This window comes from Malus sylvestris, chromosome 14 (genome assembly GCF_916048215.2).
Source record: "Malus sylvestris chromosome 14, drMalSylv7.2, whole genome shotgun sequence".
In the NCBI taxonomy this organism is placed as follows: domain Eukaryota; kingdom Viridiplantae; phylum Streptophyta; class Magnoliopsida; order Rosales; family Rosaceae; genus Malus; species Malus sylvestris.
Window position 1 is genome coordinate 26,803,061 of NC_062273.1, and position 22,171 is coordinate 26,825,231.

General features: G+C 33.1%; 1 protein-coding gene across 1 annotated transcript; it reads left to right on the forward strand.

Annotated features, from left to right (window-relative positions):
- The first annotated feature begins 13,951 nt into the window (after positions 1-13,951).
- LOC126600934 (NAC domain-containing protein 100-like) lies at positions 13,952-16,053 on the forward strand. The gene is made up of 3 exons (XM_050267641.1): positions 13,952-14,524; positions 14,653-14,930; positions 15,186-16,053. The coding sequence occupies exons 1-3, from the start codon at positions 14,335-14,337 to the stop codon at positions 15,801-15,803; spliced, it is 1,086 nt and encodes a 361-aa protein (XP_050123598.1). The 5' UTR covers positions 13,952-14,334; the 3' UTR covers positions 15,804-16,053.
- Positions 16,054-22,171: the final 6,118 nt, after the last annotated feature.

Here is a 22,171-nt window from a genome sequence, read left to right on the forward strand (position 1 = left end):
TTTACTAAGTCTTAGTTTCTAGATTTAATGTAAGCCGTTGGATTATAGTTCAAAAGTGCAGCTAAGATGTAATCTTAGAGAGGATCCTCACTGGATCCTCACAATGATGATCTTGGAATTCTCCAATCATATTCATTTATCATATATCGTGTGGTTAGAAATTATTGTAATTTAAAAAAAAAAAATCAAATACGGATCTCCGAGACCCACAAAAAGGATTCGGCGAGAATCCTCTTCCCTTTCTAACAACCAAAATCATTCTTGATCACATTTATCAGAAAAGTTTAAATGTGCTTCATGGAAACTCGTGTTGGAGAACCTCATGCTAGATGTGCTTATCCAATTACTTGATGCTTTAAAGTCGTTTCTGTTTGACAAGGCAGCTAGCGGAATTGTAATATAATCATTTATGTTGTTGCTTATAGATCTTTTTAAGATTTTTGTTTAAGCAATTAGTTGAATGATGATCAGTTATTCATTACGCTTGAGTAATAAGATTATTGGAACAAAGTATTATTTATTAATATTGAGTTTGGCATGGATGAGTGGGAGAAATTGATTTTGGTTTTGTTAAGCTAGTTAGTTCATGTTTCTTATGAAGTTATAATTCATTTTGATGCATATGAATCAAACTGTGGTTTGATTCATCAACCGGTTGAATTATTACTTTATTACCCATTTGTTGTTAACTAAAGCTTAACATTATTGTTGTTAACTAAAGCTTAACATTATTGTTGTTAAGTTTGGCTACATAAGTAGGAATAATGATATTGAGTTTGCTTTGACAGTTGAACACAATATCGATGCAAATTGGATATCTGTAATATTGGAATCCGTTATGCATTATAATTGTAGCAGTGATTCTTTGATTCTATAATTTGAAATGCATTGGTAAATTTTTTTGTGATGATAAACTATTTTGGTTTAAAACTTAGTGATCACTTCTAAAATGATTTTAAAAACCTGTGCAACACTTTTACCTTATGCTCAAGTAGGAGAATGTTAAAATATAAGCATAAGTGTAGGAGTATTTTGGCTAGATATTTTAGTGCAAATTGGTTTAGAAAAGTCTTATTGAAAGAGGTTTGGATGTCCTAGTTTATATACGATTGAAATTGGGAATTGATCCTAAATTACTCACTTATTACAACTGGGAGACGATGTTAGTTTCCTATAAGGATTCTAATAGGAGAATCATATGGATTGTTTCTATATATAAATAGTGGTCACTGCTCCTACAAAAAACTGCCTCATTATTGGGCTTAGACCTATTGTAAGTCAAGCATTTTATTTTTGCAAGAGAGAAGAAGTTTACCATTGAAGTTGGCTATGACTTCATCTTCTTCATTGTTTTTAAAGGTCAGATTATTCTTACATGTCTTTCTTTAGCTTTGGCGACAGAGTTTTTGAATTTAGGTGCCAAAGGTGGTTAACGGTCATATATAAACGGACAGCGAGTATTTCTTGGAGGAAGGAGACTTCGCTGCTGAATATTTCAGCAGGAGGTCTTGCTTACACCCAATCCCGAGTGGACACGGGTGTAAGCAGACCTCATGTTGAAATGTGAGCAGCCAAGTTGTGTTCTTCTTGGAGATGCCATCGTGTGAGAACAAAGTTACAAATCCAGCCAAACGTTGCATCAAATAGCAAGTTTTGCAGAAAACATGAAACGATAACAAAAGTTTGGTTGAGGCCTTTCTGTTCTTGGGCCTTCAACTTTTGATGGGCCTTGTTCTCTATATCCGTTTTGGATTAAATTATTTCAGGATGAAATCTACAAAAAATAACACACAACACCTCGTGTCAGGTGAAGAGATTACATACAAGCTACTAACAATACATTGTAGCAATATTTCTCTCCACTGGTAAATGTGAGGCCTCATATTCAAGTCCATGGTGAGTTCAATACGTAACTATGACAAATTCATTTTGTGACTTATCTTAATCTTCCCCCTTGGAAGAGGATCTGCTCCGAATCTTAGTGTCCAAAGCCTCCTCATCAAGCAATCTGGGTCATTGATTGGTGTGCAAGTCAAATCAAGGTCGTCGATTGTGTGTGGTGGGCCAGAAAAATGAATTAATAGAAACCGTTGGATTTAATTTGTACGGCCCAGATTGTTTGATGAGGAGGCTCTGGACACTAAGGTATTGTTTGGTATGCAGACGGGACAGAACGAAATGGGACGGGACTGGATGAGACGGAACGAAGAGGAAGCAAAGATGCCCTTGGATGGAAACAAGGAGGAATAAGAAGGAGACGGAGAGATTATAATTTTGTGTTCCACGGATGTGGAACGAGTCGTTCCAGGAGGTGAGGCATAATGAAAATTTACCCAAAATTCGTCTCGTGGAACAGCGCATTCACCAAACGTGAGACGAAACGTCTCGTCCCACTCTATTCCGTATCATCCCACATACCAAACAATACCTAAGGTTCGGAGTGGATCCTTTTCCTTCCCCCTTGAGTAGAATATTGTTGTCTATGAAAAAGAGGGGATCATTCAAAGAATCTCCCCATAAAGAGATCACAGTTTCCTAAGCAACACCTAACACCACCTCGTTTCAGAGATATACTAATAGCAAATATCCTCAGTTATGAGAGATTTTTCAGTGTCTCCATCGTAAAAGGTGGTACATCACATGTTTCTATAGAAATTATGGGTTATGTGTGTTAAAAAATTAATAACTTAAAAATTCAAAATTTTCACCACTTGCATAAAAACACATGATGTACCATCTATATTCCCATCACAACTAAAAATTTCTCCTTATTACACTCAACTATCATCCCAAAGAGCTTATAGCTTACTAAGACACGACACCTGTTAGTATCATCAGTTATGTGTATGCGATTACTGTGCAAGTCTCTCATGTGGTTTACCTTTTCCTTTTTCAGACGAATACTTTGGATTTACTTTTTCCTTGTTTGAATGGATGCTTTTGGGTTGGACTTTAAAAGTTTAATTTTGCATGCAATAAAGTTCAACCTGTTATGTGGTTGGCCTTCATAGATGAAAAATGAGTGGTTTTGCGATTTCTGAACTATCTTTCCTGTCCTGAATTTATTTATTCACATGGGACTCTGCTTGGAAAGATAAATGAATTCATCCAAGAAGCACTTTTGAAAACAGACTATTAGGGACTTTGAAAGCTATCCAGAAGGCCATGGAAAAAACAAAATCGATAGCTTCTCTGGAAAAACATGTTGACTGATACAAACCAAGAAACACTTTTGAAGAAAAAAGTGTACCCAATAAAGCCACAACTCAAATCAAATGGACATTTCTACTTTGGCTTTCTTAAAATTTATGAGCTTCAGTTGTTACATTGCACAAGGAAAATGCTTTACTACCCACATGCCCAAAAGAGCTTTTTAGCCCTGTTGGTGTGCGTAGAAGAAGCTCACAAGTACTTTTCTATTTACTCATTCCTTGTTATGGCAGTGTTAGGCTGTTTTACACATGGGCCTTATGCTTGAAAACCAAACCAACTAATTGAAATTATCTTGCTTAGAGCTGAGTGTAATTTCTTAGTGGCTAAGTGGGCAAAAGAAGAGAAAACGATCTAAACTAAATACCAGGGGAGAGATTCAAACTTTGATATATACAGATGAGAAGCACATTACACTATCTAATTTGGCTACGTCCATATCTACATAATAGTACTTTAGTATCTACATATTAGCTAACTTGACTAAATTGGCCTCCGTTTATGGCAATCTGTACAAGACAATTTGAGTTCATTGAAGTTGATATTCGTCTATAATTGATTTGGCTTTGATGAATTATTGATCACTTTATGTCTTCATCAATCATAATTAGAGCCTAAAAGCAATAGCTTTTACTTCAAGCATGAAATGCATTTGAAGCCAATCCACATTTAGACACACTGGGAATTTAAAAAAAAATCATTTAGTTTAGTCTAATTCGACGTGGCTCAACCGGCCTAATCTTTGGGATTAAAAAGCCAGGTTTAGTTGGTTGATAAAGTCTATATCATGATAATTTAAAACTCATTTGTTAACGCATTGAAATTCTCTAATTAAACTAAAATTATATATGCTCCATTGTGAGGGTACATTTGAAGGGATGTATATTTTCTTAGTCTCTAAAATGCAAACCTGTCTCATGGAATAATATAGACTTGAAACCCTAGGCAATCAAACTTTTCATGACATCAAGGTTAGCTAATTTATTATTATGTGATTGTTGGCTTCATATGCTTTGTTTCACTACTTTATTTGTCACAAATCGCAATTTCTGTGGTCACCCTTGTCCAACCATACCTCCATATACACTTGAAATATATATTTATATGCTACCCCATCCATTGCAATTATTAGAGATTGTTGTCAATCTCTTGAATGTAATTGCGGCAATTATTATGGTACTTAGATTTTTAAATATTGATGGATAATGGAGCATCTTCACGATTAGTATACGAGTTATAATATTTGTGGATATATATTAATGGGTAATGCTAGACAAACTATCTACTTAAACTATATTTTGTAAACTATATGACATGCATGGTTATTGATGATTAAATTATCACTTAAATGTTGATTAACATGCTTATTTTCTATTGGTGTCATACATCACATGGTTTGCATATTTCGTCTAAAAAATTGATCTACCTAATATTAATCTATATTGATATTATACTTTATAACTATAAACTCGTCGCCCATCTATGTACTATAATACATGAATTGGTTGTACCAATTTGAGATAATTTTATTCACACAATAATTACTTAAAACCCTAACCAGATTAATGGAAATATACATGGTCTCCATCATCATGTATTGGCTCGATTATTTGAACCAAATGGTCAAAATATTAAGTTTGAATTATTATGAATGAATCGTTTAAGTTGACGGAATCCTGTTAAACGTAGTTGGTATTTGCTAATTGATCTTCTTCTTTTTTTTCTTTTTCTTTTTTTCTTTTTAAATTAGTTGTACATATAAAAGTTTTTTCAATTAGCATTTGTTAAATGCACAAGTTTTTTAGATCCTTATTTCTTTTTCTATGTGTCTCTTTCCCTCTTTTTTCTCAACTACTTTCCAGGCCCCTAGCTTACTTAAATATGTTTAACATAATTAAATAAGGGCTGCCAGTACGACAACATAATTAAATAAGGGCTGCAACTTAATTATACCGTTTAATTTGTGGCTTTCAAACAAAATATCTTAGTTTGTGGAATGTTTATTCTTCTTCTTTATTTGGTTCAACTTTTGCCTACAGACACGTCTGCATTAGCTTACTTCATATCAGATCCTTGTGGGTCTCGCTTTCTGGTCATCAAAATCTGATGAATATAATGTGAAAACAACACATTTGTTTTACTTAATGATCTTCTCTTGATTACTTTATTAGCTTTGCTTCTATTTGACTTTCAGTAAATTAAACTTTCAAAACCCCTTAATTTAAGGTTGGCTTAAACTAATTGGCTGTTTAAATTTCTGCTTAATTAATTTTCTTCAAGTAGATGTGTTCATTACAACTAATGAGTGGAGAGTCAAGGAAAATTGTCAATCATCATAATCTCCTCCTAATAAGAGGAGTTAGGATTAGGCCAAATGGATTACGCCAAATCATCTTAGAAATCTACATAACACTGAGTCATGATTTCCAAAATATTACAACTTTTTGTTTCTTTGCAACTTTTTTTTTATATCTCACATAGGGAATGACAGTGGGATTATATATATGAAGGCGAAATGTCGTACTGTACTTAAAAAAAATGAAACGATAGATGATATATTCATAACCAAAATCATTACAAGGCTAATCATGGCCAGGAACATCTTTCTATGAGGGCGTCCATGATTAAACCTGCTGGGGGGAGCGGGGGAATGTCCCAAGTACAGTCATGATTAAGCGTAAGACCAAAATGAGCAAGTCTATGAGCAATTCCATTAGCTTGTCGGCAAGCATGGGTAAAGGAAGCTTCAATAATTGTAGGGAGCAAAGTCTTGCAAAGGCGGAGTCAGGATTTTTTCTTTGGGTGGGCTAACTGAAATTAGTCCATAAAATCAAACGTTTATTTTTTTGCTAATATAAAATTATATAGTAATCAATATAAAAGAACAACAATTGAATATAAATTATTCTCAAAATCATAACCTAGCCAATATATTCAAGGACAATATAAATACTTAACCTATTAATTAAATCAAGAATAAGTAAATAAAGAGATTAAGAATGTACCAAAGGTGACTTCATTGGAAAATCGCAATGGAAAGTAAGAAATTGCGGACATCCATTTACTTGTGGATTTAAAAAATTAATTTTCTTTTCTTGAGTAAGAAGCACAGAGGCTAAATCGCTTAGGGTGAATGGTCTTTTTCTTTTACAAATAGGATAAAGGATGGGAGATAGAACTAATTTATAATTTTTAGCATAAAACTTATGGGGTGTGATATCTACACACCTTTTTTTACCTCTCACACACCCCTCATTAATTTATGTCATTTGATATTCTTTAATTCATTTGATCCGATGGCCGAAAATTAAGAGGGTGTGTGAGAAGTAAAAAGGGGTGTGTAGATAACACACCCCAAACTTATTATTTATTACCTATCCTCTACTAAATATACATTAAATAATAACCTGTATTGAAATTGAATGGCCTATAAGCATGAGATTACAAAAGAATAGTGTTATTCACACTCATTTTTACCTCCAACACACACTTATTAATTTTTTGCCATTGACCATTTTCAATTCATTTTATCCAATAGTCGAAAATTGAGAGAAGGGTGTGAGAAGTAAAAATGAGTGCATGAATATCACTACCCTTACAGAAAACCTCCTTGAGCTATAGCCCACCTTAGCCTTGTGGGTGGCTCCGCCATTGAATTGCCTTGATATAAAATGACGTGGAGTATGTATGGTCGTTGAGCTTATGGTCGAACATGCACACTCATATACTATAAAAAATACATGAGGTCGATCGCACTCAAGATAACTTGACACTAAAAAATTAGGATGAACTATCAATTTAGTCCATGAATTATCACCTAAGTGACAATTAGGTCCCTAACTTCTTTTTTTCTTCAGAAAAAATGAGTCTTTGAATTATAAAAATTTGTCAATTACATCCCTAATATTATATTTGAAGCTACTATATTTAGTTTTCAATCAATTTAATTCATGTTACTTGCATGTGTATTGGAGGGTATATTAGTAATTTTACATAAAGAAATAGTGTATGGAGTTACTTTAGAGGGTAAATTAGACATTAGATTCGCAACCTATATGAAATGTTAAGGGCTTATAGGCGAGAAAAAAAATGGTATTACACTCTATAGTGTGTCAAGTGACTTAAGTTAATGAAAAATTGGATAAAATAACTTTGAATATAGTAGTAGGGATGAAATTAGCACTTTTTAATGATTTTATGGACTTATTTTGCCAAAAAATTAATTCAGGAACCTAATTTTGCACTGAAGTGATAGCTATGAGACTAAATCAGTACTTCACCCAAAAAATTATAAGCTCATGCAACAATTTTTTAACTTTCCGAAATTAAAAAAAAAAACAAAAAAACAAAAATCTCCACATCCTCACAACAAGTACGTCGTTTAGGTGCATTATATGTAAAACAAAATTTATATCCACCAACCCATAACTCCTTTCATTTCTGCTGTATTGTAAGCCAACAAAGATTGCTTACTAAATCTGAATCCATTATTGCTTTTAAAATTAGAAGAATCCAGTGATAACAAAATGGGATGTTTTGAATCACAATAAAATACGTATACTAATTACGATTGCAAAGGAGCCACGTACATTACATTTACGAATACACACACACACACATATATATATATATATATATATATGAACATTTAAATTATGGAAAACAACTTCAAGTGAATAAAGCTGGAGTATTCATGAACTAGAACATATTGCTTTTGTTAATTGTTTTCAGCAGGCGTTGGCCTAATCTCCCATTTGTTTTACTTTTCCTTTCTCTTCATATTATTAATAAAACCTAGTAGAGGGGGGACGGGCGGGAGGTTTCTGGATGCAACGGTCTTTTCTCTTTCAAGAGAGGATGGGTGCCTCTCGCATGGCAGTTGACAAAGAGCTGATATCGCATAATCCTTATCTACAAAGTTTATTTTAAGGAGAAATTAGGTTCACATCCTTCTTTTTACTACTTCATTGATTAAAATCCTATTCATTTTCAATTTTTGATCAAGGTCCTTGGGTATTAATAACATCATTAATTATTTGAATAATAAAATATTTTTATTTTTAAATATATTCCTTTAGTGTTAAAAATGTTACAATTAGTATATTTATATTTATGGCTAAATTTTTTATCATATATTTTTATTTTTAGTTTGTACCAATGTTTAATTTGTACTCATATATTAGTTTCTTTTTGTGCCCGTATTTTTTAATGTTTTGTTTATGTTTGTACCCATGTATATACCGTTACGTGATATTGTATATTTAATCAAAGATAGAAAAATTACATATGGTATATTTATGTTTTATGCCTAAACTTTGTATCATATATTTATATTTTTAGTTTGTACCCACTTTTAATCTACAACATTTTTTTAAATTTGTAGTATTTTCTTTTTAGTTTTATTTTGTACCCATGTATTAATTTCTTTTAGCGCCTATATATTTTTTAAATTGATTTGTACTCCTAATTTTTTAATCTTTTATCTGTACCCTAATATTTATAATGTACTCATTCTTCTTTATTAATGTACCACTTTGTTATATGTGAAATGTAACAATTTTTTTAACACTATAGATACATTATTTTGCCATTTATTATTTATTATTTTTACATAGTTTTTATCCATTTATTCAATCAAAATGTTTGAATTTTTTTATTGTAACCGTTTCTAATAGTATTATAATGAGAGATTTTAAATTTATAGGATTATAAATCTCATAAAATATCAAACAATTAATGTCAAAACTATAAAAATATAAATATTAATTGTAATATAATGAGGTGTACAAAATCAAGAGACTTTGATCAAACTTTGAATACCATTAAGGTTTTAATCAAAGAATGTTAAGGATTAGGGATTGCATCCAAAGTATCCGTTATTTTAAATATAAAAAAAGCATATATATACAAGTGTCGATCACTGCAATCACATCCCAAGTTAGGCAGATCGAACCATGAATGTCGATCATCCACAGCTTCAAAATAAAACGGCTCATAATATTAATGGAGACCTTCATCTGACATTTGCCTAACTCATTATTTCTTATGGTCATCCTGCCTTCTTGACCAACCAGTCCTTGCCATATGTATGTTTCTATCACTACCGCATGCTGCAACAAAGGAAACAGGACCCACGTAAACAGTCAAACCCTAGCTGATTGATTGAGACGAACCAGTTTCATTATTGCTGTTCTTTCCTGGTCGTAATTAGGGCAATAATTTCGAAAGAGAGGGTTAGACATTTGGGAATATACCTAATTCGTGGTTGGCTTGTGATCAGGTACGGCAGTGTCTGTCTATTTCATTCTTGTCACATACGTGGCATGACGTGGACACGGTTGATTGGTCCATTTTTTGAGGTGACCTACATGATTGAAATTCCTCAGACAAGCTAAGGGCATACATGTCCAGTTGTGGTTGGAAGTTTGCAATTGTTTCCTTAAAAGGAGGTCAGTCTTGCTATAATTGTGCAAAAGGGGGAAGTCAGGGCGTGCATGAGCATTCCATACGCACATGGAGATTTTTATTTTTATTTTTTTGTGAAGAGAAAATATTAATAGTAAAACCTATGGGAAAAATAATAATTCCGAGACTTACTTAAAAAATAATGATCCAATAATGGGAAATGTTCTTGAACCTCAACGTAGTGATATTTCCGTCATTTCTCACTTATTTTGTTCGTTAGAAAAAACCGCAAGCTAACTATTTTGAAGTGTTAATAACATATAATTTTCAAATTATATAATCTAAAGTCCGTTGGATCCATCTCATTAGCCAACTTTAGAAGTAAAACAAAAATATTTATGTTGTAGGCCTAAATTTAATTGGATGAGAGAGAAGGGTGCGGAGAGAGAAAAGAGAGGTTGTGTCATATTTCTCATACCTTGTGCATTTATTTATAGTAAATATAACGAGCTTACTTGCCCACAAGTAAGAAAGCCTAGATCTTCTAGATTACAGAGGAATCATCTACTAAGATTTACCCAATTACACATGTGTTATAATTCTAAATAAACAACAATTTATGCCTTTTGAGTTGATTAATTTTTTTTCTTTCAAACAAACGATAATCTCTACACTAAGGGAGTTGGGGCATGGCTAAGCCTCACAATAACCTAGCAATAATGTGGTTCAAATTCGCCTTTGACCAGAATCGAACCTAAGACCTCTCACTTACAAATGAAGATGAATATTACTAGATCGTAGTACTAAGTGGCTTAAGTTGATTAACTTTTAAATTGACAAAGAATGCTAGTTAACTTAAAGTCCCCAACATGAATGATCAAAGAATTACAGAAATCCAGGTGCGCACCAGAGTCAAGCTCCATTAACTTAAGGAAAGGGATAGGTGCGACGGCAAAGAGAGAGAGAGAAAGAGAAAAGAGAGTGTAAGAAATTTTTTTGCATCTTATTTCTTTTTACTTTATGCCTTTATTTACAGCAAACATAACGGGCGTACTTGTCTTACAAGTAAGACAAGTAAAACTCATAAACTCAATCTACTAGGATTTACACAATTATACATGTCTTATATTTTAACTGCAACAAGTTAAGCCTTTTAAGTTGATTAAGTTTTAAATTGACAAAGAATGGGAGTTAATTTAGAGTCGCCCAATATGAGTGATCAAAGAACTACAGAAATACACGTGCGCACCAGAGTCAAACTCCATTAATAACCGATTCGTTTTGGGTAGACAACATGACAAAATATTTATCAAGAGATTTTAGCTGATTTGATTTCACCCTTAGAATGACCACAATATTTGACCCAGTCATAACTTAAAATATGGTGATTAATAGTTAAGAAACAAATAAGTCAATGCGAAATACTGAATTGCCTCTAAATTATGTCAAAATGGAGAATTTGTTCGAAATTGTAGACTTTTTGCAAGTATTTAGTGATTACTATGAAATATGTGATCGTATTAAATTAATATACATTGCATATCACTTGTACAAATTAAGCATTATTCAAGATTTTTATGAAATAAAGTCAAATCAGAATTCAAAAAGCAGCATTTGAAACTTTCATTTGATTTAACCATAAAGGAAAAAACAACAAACGTTATAGGTTCATAGAGTTGAAATTGCACTAATCTTCTTAAAAGAGAGGACAAATTAGCTTAGATATATTAATAAATTCATTCATAACTTTCTTTCACCTAACCACTAACCACTAATGGCTTTAATCAGTTCAGCTTTTACATGTATCACCCTTAATTGCAACAAGTTGAAACTTTGATTAATTATTGTGGTCAATATATAAGGGTGCTTAGAGAGAACATAATTTTAGCTCATTACGAAGTTTGTGAATTAACGTTGATCATATTTTACACAAGGATGGTGCTATTGACACACTCACTTTTACCTCTCATATACTTTTGTTAATTTTTTCTATTAATCTTCTTCAATTCATTCTATTCAACAACTAAAAACTGAAAGAAGTGTGTGAGAAGTAAAAATAAGTGTGTGGATAACACCACCTTTTACACAATCTCGTAAATTAGGGCGAAAAGAATTTAGAATGTCGTCCAACTCTAAGAACACTACTACCGCGAGACAAAGAGTTAGTTGGTAACCAAATTAGGATTTAGAGCACAAATAATTAAGGGTGGGTACGGTTTGGTTCAGTGCGGTTTTGAGTGAAACCGAAACCGAAACCGAAATTTTTTGCAGTTCCGTTCGGTGTGGTTTTGAAGCCAAAACCGAAATGAAGCCAAACCGTTTGGTTCGGTTCGGTGCGGTTTCAAACGGTTTCGGTTTGGTTTTTAAGAAAAAAATGTACAATTTGCAATTTAACATATTAATAAGCATTTCCCAGTAGCAATAGGAAAAAGACATTTGTTATATAAACAATTAGCATGTTGCATGCAGTTGTGATGTTAAAACATGTTTGTGAAACAAAATGGTGTCCTGTACAAGGTATAACATAATACAAGTTGAATAACTTTGAATTCATTAAACGTGAGCGAAACTTTCATACTAGAATATGTGATATCATGCTTCAAATGAGTGAACTTCATTAGATCCATGTTCGACTCTTGATAACAAGATCAGTCCACCCTTGTACATATATGTGTGTGTGTGTGATGGTATAAAATGACAAAGGTCCTTCAAGTTAATGAACGAAAGAAAATGATGAATGATAATATTCTAGTGTGGTTGAGTCCATACTAAGTGCATGGATTCTAACAAACAACCAATTTAAACATGAAATTTAATATGGACATTTAATTAAATGTTTATTAATATTTACGGTGCGGTTCGGTTTCGGTGCGGTTTTCAAAAGTCAAAACCGAAACCAAACCGTTTTCTATGTTGCGGTTCAGTTTCAAAACCGAAATTGTTCCAAAACCGCAAAACAAAACCGTTCGGTGCGGTTTGATTTGGTTCGTGTTTCAGTTTCGGTTTCGGTTTTCGGTTTTAAGTGTCCACCCCTACAAATAATGCAATTTCTCTCAAGAAACTGACAGATAAAAATTCATTCGCGGACTACGTGGCGCAAATTTTAATTTTGATATTTTTGATTCGACCTAGTTGTTGTCACTTTTCAGTGAGAGTTGCATGAAAGTCCATGCAGTGTCTGCTTCAATCTCATTTTCATCTGTTTTTTGGGTATATGCTTTAGAAATAAGAGGGTTATAAAGGTCATTTTAGAGTGAATAAAGCGCGCTTTAACTAATTTTGAGAGCTGGACACAGCAAAACTTCTGTAGTCTTCCACAGCTGGTATCACTATAATTACATTAAATATATATTTATCTTCGTGAATGCCCTAATTTTATTTTCAACAAAAACAGATTATATTCCAATCTTCTTCTAAATACTTCAAACTATTTTTATTTATTTCTTGTCACTCTCTTTGTCACGCGTGCTGATGATTCAGGAATGCAAATACCAACAAATATCCAGTAACATCAGAGTCCTATCCACTCTCGCACAATGAATATAATTGGCTGAACTTAAAATATATAATCCAATTTGAAGAGGGCTTATGTCATAGTGGAAATCAAGCACCTTTGTGACCCTCCTCTCTCGAATTTGAAGTTCTTCCACTTGAAAAGTGAGAGGTATTAGGTTCGAATCTTGTGGATGACAAATTCGATACCAAATTAGGCTGCTCATTATGTGACTTAGCCGAACTCTTCCTCCTCTTAATATAAAAATATCGATGTAGTAAAAAAAAAAGTGTCATCAACTTTTTGATTTATCAATTAAACTTTAATAATAGAATCAAAATAATGTATTCACAAAATTGAAACATACTAAATTGGTGAACGGAATATGGTATGCACAAGAATTTTAAACTGTTAGATCTCTGAACTTTTGACAAAATAAAAAAAGAAAATCTTGACCCTTTACTATACAGTTATACACCGGAGCATGTATGGTAGTATTTTCATAACATATGGTCTTGGAAAAACTTTATTTTATTTTATATAGAAATAGTAGGATATTCATTTATATGAAAATGAATAAGTACAAAAAAGAGGATAGGGCACGTATTAATGACCTTGATAAATACTTTGTTTGAAATTTTAAATCGGTCGAAGAGAGGATAGGGTGTATATTATTTACTTTAGTGGTAATTAAATCAATGCTACATGCATAGTATTTGGATGGGTTGTTTGTCTAGATGGTCAAATTTTTATGATGGGGTAGAATTATTACAGAAAAAGTTGAAGAGAAGCTAAAACGACCAACCTAAGTTGCCTTCCATTCCACGTTTCTTCCTCACGCCAGTATTTAGGGGCTTCTGTTTCCCGTAGTGCTTTTCTTTGTCTTAACATCTGAATCCATCTTTCAGCTTATACAATTTGTTCTATGGCTTCTTTTCTTTCGCTCCTCTTTTTCCAATTACCTGTCCCTTTTCCTTAAGCTTTATTTCTCTTTCGTTCCTTGGAAAAGCACTTTTTGCATGTCTTATCTGGTTCTGCTTTCTTTATAAGGTGTTTTAAGATTTGGGGAGTTGAAGCTGTTGGTTAGGAGAACCCATTGAAGTTTGAGGGTTTGTGAGGAGTCTACTGAGGGTGGATTGCGAAAATACTCTGCTTTCCGATCGGAACCAAGATTTCGGATCAGGGGTTTTAGACAAGAATCATTGGGGGTATCATACAAGGAGGAAATGGAAAACGTTCCAGCTGGGATTGTTGAGGAGGATGATCAGATCGATTTGCCACCCGGGTTTCGCTTCCATCCAACCGATGAAGAGCTTATTTCCCACTACTTGCACAAGAAGGTTATTGATACCAGCTTCTCTTGTAAAGCCATGGGGGAGGTGGACTTGAACAAGTCAGAGCCTTGGCAATTGCCTCGTAAGCTTCCTAAAACAAAATTTCCCTATTGTTTTCTTTCTGTAACACAATCTGTCTTGATCAAATTGTTTTGGGTTTTGTTTGTTTCGATTTGATTTACTTTTTTGTTTTCCGTTGTTCGGAAAAAGGGAAAGCGAAAATGGGAGAAAAGGAGTGGTACTTTTTCTGTGTGAGAGACAGAAAGTACCCAACTGGTCTGAGGACTAACAGGGCGACCGAAGCCGGATACTGGAAGGCCACAGGGAAAGATAAGGAGATCTACAGTGCAAAATCTCTGGTTGGGATGAAGAAAACCTTGGTTTTCTACAAAGGAAGAGCCCCGAAAGGAGAAAAAAGTAACTGGGTTATGCATGAATATAGATTGGATGGTAAATTCGCTGTTCACAACCTCCCCAAAACTGCAAAGGTATGGCTCTTCCCTTGTTTTCTTGTTTTTGGATATGGAATTTCTTGCAACGGGGATGTTACTGTGGCGGTATCTCAGGCTGAACATACACTGCTATACAAGAAATTAAAGCACATGGCTGTTCTTGATTGGATTGAGATACCTCCACAGTAGCATCTTCGTTGCAGGTAAGTTTCTTGTGTTTTTACTATGTTTATTTGTTCATGTATTTTGATGCTAGTTTTATATGTGCCTTTTTTGTGTTGCACTCTGCAGAATGAATGGGTGATTTGCAGAGTTTTTGAAAAGAATTCTGGTGGCAAGAAAACCCATATTTCTGGATTTGTGACTTTGGCTTCTCTCGGAAATGAAATTGGTTCTTCTGGCCTACCACCATTGATGGATTCTTCGCCCTACAGCGCTCCCAAGGCCAAACCTGCTTCTGAGTCCCATTACGTGCCCTGCTTCTCCAACCCTGATCCCACTGATGTTCAAAGAAACCAAGGGAATATTGCTGATTACATGAACAACAATCCTCTCTTTGGTGTTTCGTCAAACTCTTCCAACTTTTTCCCAAGAATCCCATTTCCCAATTCATTCTACTCTGCTCATAATGCTCCCCTTTCGACAAGTTTCAAATTCCCCGGTTCGGATATACTGCAAGATCAGTCCATCCTGAGGGCCTTGTTAGAAAACAATGCTGCAAACATGAGGCAGCAGAGCTACAAAACAGAGAGGGAACTAGTGAGTGTGTCCCAAGAAACCGGCCTCACAAGCGATATGAACGCTGAAATCTCTTCAGTCATGTCCAATCTTGAAATGGCAACAAGGCCATATGGTGATCAAGATCCTCCAGCTGCAGCAGCAGGCCTGGATAATTTTTGGAATTATTAATAATTTCAAAGCAGCAAAATAAGATTAATATATAGTTTTGTTATATAAAAAAAAAAGGAAAAAAAACAGCTTCAGCTAATATTCCTGGTGTGAGTAGATAATTTATAGATATTCTGAACCTAAATTGAAAATTGAATGAAAGTGAAGCAAATGTTAATGTAATTTAAGAAATTATATGATGTATTGGTGTTTTTCTATTTATTTCTTACAATATTGGCGACATATGAGAACGAGAATCAGTTGGTGGTAATGATGTTGTTTGCATATTTTACTCATCAAAAGTTTGTACTCTTTCTTAAAGTTTTCTGGATTTTAACGAATGCTTGCATCACTCAAACGAGCAAGTGATTTTATAAATCTAATTTAAACTACGAAAGAAAGATTTGAACTTGAATACAGATAACTTTGCTAGTTCGAGTTATCCCTAATGAGTTTTAGTATTCTATGTTACTTTATCAGTTTATTGGTGGGAACTCAGGTCAGTATGCTGTTGACATTCCCACTTTCTTTCAACCTATCTCCTTCCCTCTATCACGCACACGTGCATGTCACACTCAAACACAACCTTGGTATTGGTAAAATGAAAATGTAGTTAGTCATTTTATAAATTGTAACCTTTTTTCGCTAATTAACTTTGACTTGCATGCTATGAAATTTGTATTCATATATTTTGTGATGCTGACAATGCCAAAAAAAAAAATTCCTAATCCTCTAATTTTCGGGATTAACAAAGGGTAGTATTGGAATATTTACCTCTTGTCTATTGACTACGTCTTTCGTCCTGACTCACTATGTGTAGAAGAACCCGAGATTTCTTAACTTTCCACCTAACAATTGACTGGAGCAGGATGTTTATACATAAATTATTGTTGAACTGCTAATTTGAAACACACATTTTTTAAACAAAAAAAATCCTCTAATCAGTAATTTAGGTTGATAATGTGACATCAAAGGATGAAGGGTTAAGAACTGTATGAATAACTACCCAATTTTTAGAGGTGATTCCAAATTGGTTTCAACTTTTTAAAACAAATAACTACATAGGCCACCTACGGTAATTGATAATGTCCTTAAGGTTAAGTGATGACTTGAAAAAACATTGAAGTTGATTTTCACTAACTCATCATTTTTGGAGTTTTTAATCCTGAAATAGACCCCTCTTAGCGAAGAAAAACATCAAATGTGTCTAGTTAAAAGGAATCGGTTTAGAAATTTAGAGCTCTATAGATTACGTGAGAATGAAAATCGCTTTAATACTTGAACATGCCATCACTTAATGTTGGTGATCTGTAAGATGTCTAATTTTCAAAACGTTAAGTAGTTATTTGAAATATTTTAAAAAGTTGGGCCACTTTAAAAATACCCCATAAGATTAAGTATTTTCCCTACTTAAGTAAACCTAATTTAGGTTGGGACCAATTTAAAGGTACCCCTTAAGATTAGGTAGTTATGTCAAAATGTTTGATAGAGAAACTAGTCCTCTTAATGAGTCGGTTTTTGCTAAATAGTTGATAGCCTCAAAACGCAATAACTGAGAGTATAATTCATCGCAAGTAAGTATCTTCAAAGCGTTTATGTAAACCAAACTTAAGATTTCCTCAATAAGCAAAAAAAATAATTACTCGCTCAACCAAATGATTGTTGATAAACAACTATGGTTTAGCAGAATTATTATTTCCATTACTATTTGACTAATGAAATTTCTTACTTCCTTGCTCAAGAGATTGAACCAAACCGCAGGAAATATGGAAATATTGAGTTGACATATATTGCAAGAGAACAAACTTGCTCACTGCCCCTAATTAATGGTGAGTGTTGCGGGTTACCACTACGTCATCAACTATAAGCTCATTTGGAAGTGTTTTTAAAATAATTGAACGTGTTTTTAGTGAAAATATATTTGAAATCAATTCTTAGTTAACAATGCAAGTGAGTCTTGGAATAGTACTTAAAGTGCTTTCCACAAGAAGCATATGAGCGGTACTTCTTGTAGGAAGTTCTTCAAGTGCTTTTGAAAACCACACATATTTCTTTAAAAACGCACTCATTTATTTTAAAAGCGCCTCCAGACGAACCCTATACATGTATCGTTGGATGAATCAGATTCAATTTACCACGCCTTAAAATATAAATTCATCGAATGTTGGTAATGTAATGGTAGCTCAATCCCACATTAGAGGTGATGAACAATTTATTCACTGTGGAGAATCATTGAAGTCTAGTGGAAAATGGGAAGAGGATTCTCTCCAGATCTGCTTTATGGGGATCTCTAGCCGTTCATTGTATATCATGCGGTTAATTTTCGTCAGGTACTATTTGTGTTTAATTTTAATTTAAAAAGTTAAATAAATTTTTATCTCACGATGTATGATGAATGATTAAGACGTGAGGATCCATAAAATATCTACAATTTAAATTTGGATGGGATCCAAATCCTGGAAAATGGAGTGGACATTGGAAAAACTATTACCTGTAGCCCGTTGGAAAATAAAACAGCTGTCTAAATTCATCAAGTTCACATCTAAGGAGAAGACTTCTAAAAAATCCAGAAAAGTCTTGTCACAAATATATTCTCTGGCAACAAAATCTTATTATACAAATTTGAAGGAAAACGAGGTCTAATATATATTTATTGTCTTTCATTTTCATAGAGTCTTTCAACTACAGAGATTCGTTGGTATTGGTTCAATTTGTAAATCCAACTGTGTCTTCTGGCCCTTTTCCATAAGAATTAATGATGCATGCAGTCCGTTATCAAGCTGTAAAGCCTGATGAATTGATCTAAGAATATTTACCTTATTCATTTATTAAGTAATATTTTTATAACATGTGGGGTTTTTTTTTTGACACATGCATGATCAATCTCCAACCACGAATGTATCTGAGTCCTTCACGACATGTTTAATTCGCATCAGTAATATTAGACTTTATATATGAAAGCTATTGCCATTTGTGTTTTCTGCAGAATAATTTTTCTTGACAACAAATTCATAAACCTCCAATTTCAAAGATGTGTATTTTTGCTCACGTACCATTCTATTTATTACTGTTTGATGAGTTTAAATTTTAAAATTTAAACTCATCTAACGATAATAAACAGGACGGTAAATATCACTACCATTCAAAGACGGTGCACACAAATATTTGTGTTCCAAAAGAGTCAAACGTGACCCCAAAATTCACCCAATAGAATCAAGGGTCCCATATACTCAACAATATGTTCTCAGGCTACCCTTTCATCATCAAAATGCTATATTAACTTATACTTCCGAGTTAAGTGTCATAACATATATAATTTATATATTACTCATTATCCAAATGTAGGAATATTGGATTGGATTATTTTCATTCATATGGCTAACCATTTTATATATACATATCATAAGTATTTGAGCTGTAAGAAATATAATTCATTAAAGAATAAGAAAAATTAAATTACTATTATTAAGGAAAAAGAAATATAATTCTTTAAAGACATACATCTAGCCTCAAAAATTGAGGTGTAATAAGCGTAGATAATAGTTAATAATCTATGGGAGATAATAGAGAAATACTAAGGAGTCTATCTTAAGGTGTGACTCTCTATAGATTCTATGTTACCTCATTATTTAACGTTAATTCCCGAGCTAACATTATAAAACATTGTGGAAAAATTATGGGGTGGCAAAGAGTCCCACTTTTGTGAGATTCTCCTTTTCATTTCTCTTTTAAATATAGAGTCAAATGTAGCTTTTTCCAGCCAACCCCTAATTATTATAATTATCTTTTAAATTTTTGTACAATTGAGTTGCAAGAAGCATATAGAGAGAATAGTCTTATACCCAATTTGAATGATATTAAATGAAAAAAATGGAACCTTAGCATCTCTTCTTATCCGCAGTGTGTATCAAGGGAAAGATTTCTATATTTTCATGTTTTCTTTTGTCAAATATTTATGATAGTTAATTCATTTTTTTAGATCAAGTATGTGTGTGTGTATCCTTAAAGGGAAGGGATACCATTTTCATAAAAAAAAACGAGGATTAGTTGTGGGATTTCCTCTACATCGAACTTTAATGATACGAATCGTTTATTTTGTCAGTCTTGATTCAAAGATCAACCTTGCAAAAATTAATTCAATACGAAATCATTTGCCTATTTAATTGTCACGATGAAATTTCAATGTTTTCTAGAAAATAAAGTGTTCGTCAATTTCTTTGAACTCAACTAGATATCTCAAATATTTTCAATTTGAATAATATTTTGTAAAGATAACATCTGAGATGCAACTTGAAGACGGTTCAAATCGTTAAATTCGATGTGCAATGGAATCTACAACTAATCGCATTTTTATTAAAAAATAAATAAAAACTCCTTTTTTAAAAGGAAAACTAATGAAAAGGGTTTGAAAACTTTGAGTTTTAATGATAAGGACAAAATAAAGGATAAAATGAATAGTACCAGGATTGACTTTTTAGTGTAAAAATGTGGTTTTTCGTTAAAGTGAACAGTATCAGGTGTTTGTCGTTAAAGTTCCCTTTTTTAAAAGCTTCTTATATATGCATATATATATATTTAAGTCATTATTATTAAAAGACATAGTAAGTTTTAAACTATTATAATAATTTAAAAGGAGAAAGTTAAAACTTGAACTTTATGAGTCGAGATATTTTTGATAATTGAACCTTGTGACAGTGAACCCATATTTCTAGGGCATTGTGTCATGCCACCTGGATACTATTTTCCAATTTTGTGCATCGTGTATGAGATGGTGGTTTTCTCTTCATAAAAGCTTGAGGAACAATAGGGGTATTTGTGTCAATATAGGTGTATGATTCTTTTTTCTATTTTTTTTCCTCTTTTTCCTTCCACTTTTATTTGAATGGTTATTGTTAAATTATATTAATTTTTTATATTAATTTTTTTATAACAAGAAAAAGATAAAATAAGGGGTGTGATATCCACACACTTATTTTTACTTCTCTCACATCCTTTTAATTTTCGACTGTCGGATCGGATAAATTAAAAAAAATCAAATCACAAAAATTAACAAAATATGTGAAAGAAGTAAAAAGAAGTATGTAAATAACACATTCCTAAAATAAAAGAATATGAGAAAAAAAGATGGAAAGAAAAGAAGAAAGAATCCTACTCCGTCGATGTAAAACCTAAATAAAGCTACGTGACGGAGTTACCACCCGAGTGAGCGTTGAATGTTGCGAGGCTATTCAGACTTAGAGGCCTTTTTAACGGTCGACACGTGCCCCGCGCTAATCCGACACATGCTTCCAGTTTTGCTGCCGTCACCAAGTAGCCCACCAATACAACTGTTTCCTGCAATAGAAGCGCGTCACGTGGCACAGGTGCTGTGCGCCCGCCTAACTGTGCTATCGTGAATTCGCGACAAGCCCCATCATTCCTTGACTATTTTCTCACACGGATTTTTTTCTTTGTTCGAAAGTTTGTTTAAAAGAAAGATAGAAAAAGAAGAGCAAAGTATGGTATCACACACCCAAAACGAAATTGTATAATATTGTAATTTTAGTTTGAATGGAAACGATAGCTTTATTGATAACAAACTCGTTAAGAGTCATGACGAAGGACATCTCTAATGACATCAGGGGTTCCTTGAACCAAATAGTTGACTCACGACTATGTAAACTTGACTTAAATTAATTAATTAGTATTGATCAAATTATTAATAAGAATTGTTATTAACACTTTAAAATTTTCATTTTGCACTTCTTACAAATGTATTTTTCTTTCTTAATATAGAAAATTTGGAGTGAAAAATGAGAATTTCACAATGCCAATAACAATTCTATTATTAATTATGTAGTGCATTAACGTAAAAGAAATGCTAACGAGACTTTCTCAAAATGAGATTTTCTATAAACTTTCTGTCACCTCACAGATTAACATCAATTCTCTTGTCAACGTTATAAAATATTGTACCAAAAACATGAGGTGGCAAAGAGTTTGCTTTTGAGAGAGTCTTCTTAGCATTTTTCTTGATATAATCACAATTGAACTGTCACTTAGTATTACGATCTGGTGATATTCATATCCACTTGTAAGTGAGATGTCTTAGGTTTGATTCTCGTCAAAGACGAATTTGAATCACATTATGCTAGCCCATTGTGAGGCTTAGTTCACTCCCCTACTCCTAATTGTAAATAATATCGCTTGTTCAAAAAAAAAAAAAAAAACCAGTTGAATTAGTCCACACAAAGTTACATTGTCAACATTCTCGTGTAACCAATTGCTTTGTTAGTTGGACAAAGATTGGGCACCCCATAGACTATGCCCTAATGAGTTCTCAAAATAGTAACTCGACCAGTTTGTGATGTGGTTAATGGGGAAATGAATTTGGAGACGATTTTAGGTTG